Genomic DNA, 8,391 nt, shown 5'->3' on the forward strand with positions numbered 1-8,391 from the left:
TGTATATAAAAATGTTTCTGTTGTCTTTTGAAAAAAAATGTTACTTTCTCTCCGAAATCTTGTAGTTTGAGAGTTTTCGGGTCCACTATTTACCATGAATTATTTATACTTGACTTCAAAAATTCTTACCTTCCAACCCGGATACACTTCGATAACCCAGGTGCAGTCTAAAGGCACGTCCCATTTTAAGGAATAATTGAACATGCTTTCTGTTATGTCGTTGTTACTAATGAGTCCATCGGATCCTCCTTTGTAGAAAATACATTCTACGAACGAAAGAAAGAAAAAAATTAACATTATTTTTTAAAAGTAAGTATCTTAATACGTATTTCACTGAACTGAAGACATTTTTAAACGATTCTCTTATGGATATTTAAACCTTACTGTTTTTATCTAGGCCTAGTTTCTATGAGCTTAAGATGCGTATTACTTTTAGTTTTACTGTCAAACAAACAATTACGTCTTAGATTTAAAACTGAAACCTTAGTAAGATTGAGTTACGAACTAATTTTCTAGAAGATTTGATAAAGGCTGTAATTATAGAATGGAAAATGAAGAGAATTTATGTATGATAGAAGTTTGACAGTACCGAAGAAACGAAGGTTTTTACTAAAGTTCATAAAAGTAAAACTCGAAAACAAAGCGGTTTCTGTCTAACAACATTATAATTTATAACATAGAGCTGGAATTAAGACGTTTTTAACACCAAACACACCTAGAAGGTTGAACCTTTTATAACCTTAGGATAATAATTGTTTTTCTTTATGTTGTCACAGTTAAAATTGGTAACGAACAACTAACTTACCTTCTGTGGGAGGTCGAACAAAATCTGCAACAGAAAGCCATTACAAGGTAAGTCGAATCAAATAATATATCCACATTCGTCATAGTACAATAATACAGTTAATTCCACAAATTACATTTAAACAAAGTTTAAAATAATATTAAGACTAAAGATGATAGAATTCAATCAAAAAGAAGGTTTATAGAACTGCTATTCTAAAGGTTCATTACGTACTAGAAAAACATGTAGCGTTGGTAAGCCTCGTCAGCTTTTATGTAGAACGTTTGATTCAAATTATTTCTTTTCTTGGGGTTATGTTACATAGTCCGCCTGAGTGAAATTTTTTTCATTAATAATTATATTACAAATGTTTATAGATAAAGATAAGTAAAAGTTATGTAACATTTGTTGTCTTGTACTTGAAGACCTTTTGGTTCACACTTATTCGCTGTTTTCCTAGACAATAAAAGGCTTATATTTTTTCGTTAGTTGCTTTTGGATGAACCCCAGATTTTAGCACCGTGAACTTACCGATGACCGACCGGGGGACATTATTGGTTAGAAATTTAAAAAATGAGCAAATATAAATAATTAAATAGTTACATAAAAATGACATCGCCGAAATAGCTTTGAAATGTAGTCATATTAAAAATGTCTGACTTATTAATTAACTGAATAATTAAACATTAGATTAGAATGTAGATAATTATCGCTCTTGTGAAACATCTTGTATTAAATCTTACAAGTCATGTCACATAAGTTGCATTTATTTGTTATAATTTTTTTTATCACATTTAAGCGTAGTTTTAAGGGAGAAAACCAGCGATTTGAACACTCCTCACGTAATTGTTTCTGGTTTGACTTAACGACAACATGTACCTTTAATGGAAACAAACTTGTACACGGCTCTGAAACCCAAATACTCTATGCTATCGTCTGATGAAAACTTCAACCACAAGTGGCGGTCACTCGAACGGAGCAATGGTGGAAAGCTTGCTCCACAGAATCGTCCGATGAGGTCAGAATACCCGTAGGGGCCGTCTCTAATTTCTAGAAAGTCGTATTGACACTTGTTGGCCTCTTCTAAGTGGAAAGTGTCTCGGAAGTCTAACTCTATACAATAGCCGTATGGAGCTAGTACAAAATAGACAAACAACTCGGGTAATATCTCCAAACACACACTCTAGTCTTACGAAACACAATAAAACCAAATTAAGTTAACTCTTATTGCAACGAACAAAGGTACTTAATTTAGAACTGGCCAATGAAACAAATAATCCCTCGAATAAGAGAAACGTTGGTATTATTTCTCAAAATCAAATTACTAAAATAACATAAAAGTACGCTCGAATATCTATAATGTTACAAAAGTCGAAATGTCAAAGGAAAAACTTTCCGACACTCAAAAGGTAAATACGTGCGAGTTTGAAAACCGTCGTTACCTTCTCGCGAACATATCAAACTTATGTTGTTATTTGCTTGCAATTAATGTAATTGTGAAATATGTTACAAGCAAAGCAACAGATCATAAGTGGCACCACTGTATGTTAGCAGAGATGTAAATCTGCAATAGTATCACAGAATACAAGAATAACATAGTGATACAATTAATCAAAAGGTGAAGGTTTTTTTATTACGCTACCGTAACTAACCTAATTAAATTTGACAGTAAGTACTCGGTACAACTCTGAAGAATAAGTCAATGTAATGTATACAATAGGGTTTCCCAAAGTGGTGGAATCGACACCCTGCGGTCGATGAGACTGTATAAGGGTTGAATAAAGACCTAAGGGTCGAAAATGGCCCCTAGGATAAGGTTGGCCTAAGAAACTAACCGCCCTACGTCTAGTAGCAAAAGCGAAAATTAAAACCTCATTGTTATTTACATTTTATGTTTCCTAACGATTGTATTATGATGAATATAAGTTTCATTTATAGTTTATATTCTTAGAATGTTGATGACAACTTTATAACTTCTTTAAGGGGTCGACAACTCAAAAGGGGTATGGGAAACCCTGATAAAGAATTTCTAAAACTTTTAATCACGTTAGTCAGTTCTTCACTCGCACAAGGGGATTCACTAATATTCTGAAATATGAGATCAAAGTTGTGTTCGAAAAGAAAGACATTGAATAAGTTGTTTTCCTAAACATCAGTGGTGCCACCTACACATGCTCTCAAGAAAAATATTGTATTATAAAATATATAGTTTACTGTTTATATGTATTGTTTAATTCATACTTTCACATACTGCGCTGTTTACAACTATTGACCCTTCATTAAAGAACAGTTACGTTCACCGTTTGTTGTTATGCTATCTAAAACTACTGAGCTTGCAAGGGATAGATACTTTTTTATGAAATGTACGGTTCATAACAGTTAATATCGTGGCAGACAATTACATTCAATGTTTATTTAATAGATAATGTACAGTTTGTGTTTATTGCTTCAGAGAATAAAATTACCTTCAATTATTGTGTTATTACAACTATTACTTTTCTCTATGACAGTTACCTTCAACCTTTACTCCTATCCAATGTACACTTTACAACTATTACTTTTCTCTATGACAGTTACCTTCAACCTTTACTCCTATCCAATGTACACTTTACAACTATTACTTTTCTCTATGACAGTTACCTTCAACCTTTACTCCTATCCAATGTACAATTTACAACTATTACTTTTCTCTATGACAGTTACCTTCAACCTTTACTCCTATCCAATGTACAATTTACAAAAGGTAACTGTCATAGAGAAAAGTAATAGATAGGAATAACGGTTGCTAATGTACAGTTTACATCTATTAAGTTTCTGTATATTTCATTGCTATTTTTATATAATATACAGTGATTTATACTTGCAACACTTCCCTGTGTGCAATACACTGGTCACACCTAGTGGTGGTAAGTGTGACAGTCTTATTCAACAATTAGTTTATATAATGTACGGTTATTGTGTGTTACTACTAAGAAAACAGTTAACTCGATGTTTTCTTGCTTGTAACATTGATTTCTTATCTCTTTCATTCACCCAGATTCTATTGATTTAAGTTAATTCTCCGTATTTGTATTTCAAACTGCACCTGTTATTTCCTTGATACAGACAGTGTTATTTGGATATTTTCGTGGATAATTCGGCGAAAAAAACTCTTTCATCTCTGAGTCACCAACGGTAAAGTTGAAGCATGCTTTAGCTTGATCGGTCTCGTTCATTTGAACTGCTCGGAACCCCAAGACGTCTTTGGCTAGAAAAACAACAAATCCAACTCTATAATTTCATCTTGATCAATAACGGGGGGAATGACAGACAGTCATCTACACACAATAGTAACATCTATGTACGTTTTAATTTTAGAGCCAGCTGCTTAACTGCTTTTATAACATTAATAACATCCGTTTAAATACGTGTATAACGAAAATCTTATTTAATTCATTTATTTTATTTCGTAAACATTATGGTTTGGTTTGTTTTGAATATCGCGCAAAGCTACACGATAGCTATCTGCGCTAGCCGTCCATAATTTAGCAGTGAAAAACTAGAGAGAAGGTCATCACCACCCACCGTCAACTCTTGGACTAATGTTTTACCAGTGAATAGTGGGATTGCTCATCACATTATAACGCTCTCACGGCTGAAAGGGCGAGCATGTTTGGTGGGACTGTGATTCGAACCTTCAAACCGCCAATTGCGAGTCGTGTGCCCTAACCACCTGAGTATATATTATGATATGAAACCTATTCTTTTGAACTTAAGGAGTTTTCATGGTATTTTTAGTTATCCATTAGAATTATAGTAGATACCATAAAGAAGCACTTCAAACCTCTCTTAAAATAAACCTTAAGACTAAATATAGGATTACATCAATTATTAATCTCATTGCATCATCGTCTCTTAAGACTGGAAGATTTCATAGTTCGTGTTGTATTGTTGTTATTTTCGTTCAGCGAGGTTCATCAACCTTCCACAGTACAGACACAGAGCACTTTTATATTTTATTATTTTTAATTCAATTTCTTATTTATCATTTTATCATAGTGATTATTCTGCGTTCTTAGTTTATTATATGGATTTAGAACTAAACTAAGACACGCGGACTGACCGAATCTCTTCAGATATTAGCGAGGATTTGTTTGTTGAATTTCGCGCAAAGGTACACGATGGCTACCGACACTAGCTGTCCCTAATTTAGAGGTAATAGACTAGAGCATTGGTTCCCAAGCAGGGGTGTTGGCACCCCCCTGGAGTGTGAAATGAGGGTCCAGGGGTGCACGGAAAAGGCCTATACAAGGTCCGTTTTCCCCCAAATGTCGCCAAGAGGAAATATCTTATGCACGCTTTTTAAGGGAGGGGTGCGAGGGCCACAAAAGGTTGGGAACCACTGAACTAGAGGGAAGGCAGCTACTCAACCCCACCCACCGCCAACTCTCGGGCTGCAGAGGCGAGTATTGTAAGTCGAGCCACCAGGTATTATAATCATTAAAAGTAATATTATATTTAATTAACTAATTAAATTAATTAACACCTTTAGTCCTAAACAGTTAGGTAACTTTCTTTGATCAAAAGTTGATATCAATGTTTCTTACTGTTTATTGATTTCTTTCGAAACATCAGTAAGACTATAAGATATCGTTGAAATTGATGACTCTTGTGGTATTGATTATTGGGATTATTTCGAAATATCGTCAATAAGATTGGAAGGTTTTTATTCGAAAAATTATCGGTTCTTCTTGGGATTGATATAAACCATACACATAAAATACTGATATAGAACCTTTATAAAAAGTACGGTTTAAATACGTAATCATACTAAGTTCTATAATACCTTACGATATTTTAGCATCGTATAGTAACTTATAAAAGTATAAATAAATGTTGTGAACGAGTTCATTAGAATATTCTTCCGTTAATGTCTGGAAGTTTCCCAGTTTGTCCCTGAAGAAGAAAGGCCAACCTTTCAAAAGCGCACTTTCGGGTTATAGATTATTGTTTTTTTTGTCTTAAAGTTAAGATATTAATAATTTAAATTTGCCTTATAATAATAAGTTTAGCCAATAAAATATCTGATATAATGCTTTGAAATGCTTGTATGTTTTTTTTTTTTTTTTTAGTTTTCAAAAGTTAAAAATAACAATTATTGCTTTATATTTATTTTAATATCGACGTTTGTTTAAATTAAATTAATATTTAGAAATGTACATAACTTATACTCTTAAATATGTATTGCGAAACTCCCACCTATTCTCTAAAGTTGTAGAAGATTCTCGAGTGTAAGAAGCAACAATATATGTGTGTACGGAAACGCTAGTCTTAGCGTCAGTATTGTTACGTAAAACTGAAATTTCGAGAAACTCTCCACACTGTGATTGTTATAACGCTTATTAGTTGGGACACGTCAGATATTTGACCAGGAACATTTATAAATTTTGAACATTACAACCCATTTAACTTCAGTGGATTCACATCGGACATTAGTAGTTTTACGAAAACATTACCTAACTTCATCGTGGAAAAATATCGGCGAGAAACACAGAACTAGCTAGTTCCCTATTAACTGAATTGTACCTACGTCAACTCGAAATTAACTCACTCATCATGAACCCTCGATAAGATATCAAAGAAGTTCCAAACTAGATAGAAGACTTTATATTGCTTGTAAGTTTGTAAAACTTTTGCATATAAATCATTGTTTGTAATAACTATTTATAATAACTGTTATTGCAAATTGTATTGTTGTTTATATATTAAAATATATTAGTATTAAAAACGAAAACTGTATGTATCAATCTTGTTGGCAGATACCATAAAAGGAATACGTATTTAACTTCTAAATCTAAATTACACTTTAATTCAATTTCAGTCTATTTGAAATTGTAATACGTCGCGTAATAAGTCATATAGAAACGTGAGTGAAAGAAATTCTCTATAATAGGCCTAGTTTACTTTGTGATAGCTAATAATGCTCACAACCGTAGTTTTCAGCCGTATAGATATGGATTTCTTATCAAATGCGTTTCATATTACAACGTTAAAATTGGCTTCGGTAATAAACAAAACTTGTTTGTTACTAAGGCAACACACGTCGGTTAGTATTTGAAACAGCACACTAACTGTTGTTGGACTAGCAAAAATTTCGACAGACAATAACCGTTACCCTTGGAGACGCATTGAACATTTTTGGCATATATTTAACTACTAAATTTAAATTATCATATTGCTCGGTTTCAGACCACTCGAAATTCTAATACGTAACATATTGTATAAAGACGGAATACAACAATTTAACTCCATGAAACAAAATATGTAATACCTAAATACACCTTTCTTAAATCTCTGTAAAAGTTTGAAAGAGATCAGTTGATATCTTTAGGAATATGTTTGGGTTATCTGTGCCGTGCTTACCACGGGTATAGAACCCAGAGTTATAGCGTAATAAGCAATCAGACTTATCGCTGAGGTCCTCTGATGTGACAGCGGTAATTTTACGGACTTACGACGTTAAAATCCGGGGTTCGATTCTCCACGATTAACACAACAGATAGTCCAATGTGGCTTTGCTCTAAAACAGACTTACTTATCGCTGAACCATCTTTAGGAATAAATAAGTCACATGGTTGTCACCGCCATCTAGCAAAATGTGTTTGGAGTAGTGTTATAATGGTGATTATGCCCACTGATCCTATCTGATAGCAGCAGTGAAAAATTAGTCTAGCCTACAGCTAAAAAGATAAATACAGTTTTCTCAGCTTTGTGGGCAGCTTCTCTAAGAATGACAAACCACTCTCCGTGATGGTCAAAGCTAACCAGCATGCCAGTAGACTGAGGACTCTTAAAAGTCATTCAGATCTTTAAAATGTGCTTTAAATAATGCATCAGTGTTTTTCTATCCAAGATATGACTTTGCATTTACAGTGGATAAGGTTGTTGTTGTTGTTTGTTATCACGCACAAAGCTACACAAAAGGCTATATATGTTCTGCCCACCACGGGTATCGAAACCTAGTTTCTAGCGGTATAAGTTCACAGACATACTGCTGTGCCACTTGGCGGCCACTGGATAAGGATTCCAGTAGTAGCGGAATCCTAGTAGCGCACTTACAAGCCAAAGACGATGTGAAATATGCACGTGAGGTGTACACTGACTTCTTTCTTTGTTTGTTGTTAACCACAAAGCTACACTACTGGCTATCTGTGGTGTGCCGACCACGAGAATCAAAACCTTGTTTTTTTTAGCGTCATAAGCCTTCAGACTTCCGGCTGAGTTCCCTGAGTGTATTGCGAAACTCCCGCCTATTCTCTAAAGTTGCAGAAGATTCTCGAGTGTAAGAATCAACAATATATGTGTGTACGCAAACGCTAGTGTTAGCGTCAGTATTGTTATGTAAAACTGAAATTTCGAGAAACTCTCCACACGCCTATAAATATAAACAGTATCTATTGTTGGGTTGCTGTAATTGGTGTGCTATAAACTTCGTAAGCTATAACTGTGATTAACACGTATTAATCGGGAACTTTAGATATATTTGACCAGGAACGGTTATAAATTTCTAATATTACAAACTATTTAACTTCAGTTGATTCACATCGGACATTAGTACTTTTACGAAA

General features: G+C 33.9%; 1 protein-coding gene across 1 annotated transcript in view; it reads right to left on the reverse strand.

The window, feature by feature from the left end:
• Nucleotides 1-4,031, reverse strand: part of LOC106470506 (neuropilin and tolloid-like protein 1) — a gene marked incomplete at its 5' end in the record, with an annotated part of 7,043 nt that extends 3,012 nt beyond the window's left edge. The window contains 4 exon segments of the mRNA XM_022399115.1: nt 130-266; nt 806-829; nt 1,664-1,918; nt 3,870-4,031. Of these exon segments, the coding sequence (XP_022254823.1) occupies nt 130-266; nt 806-829; nt 1,664-1,918; nt 3,870-4,031 (578 nt within the window).
• Between the last annotated feature and the right edge of the window lie 4,360 nt (nt 4,032-8,391).

This window comes from Limulus polyphemus, unplaced genomic scaffold (genome assembly GCF_000517525.1).
Source record: "Limulus polyphemus unplaced genomic scaffold, Limulus_polyphemus-2.1.2 Scaffold4046, whole genome shotgun sequence".
NCBI classification, from domain to species: domain Eukaryota; kingdom Metazoa; phylum Arthropoda; class Merostomata; order Xiphosura; family Limulidae; genus Limulus; species Limulus polyphemus.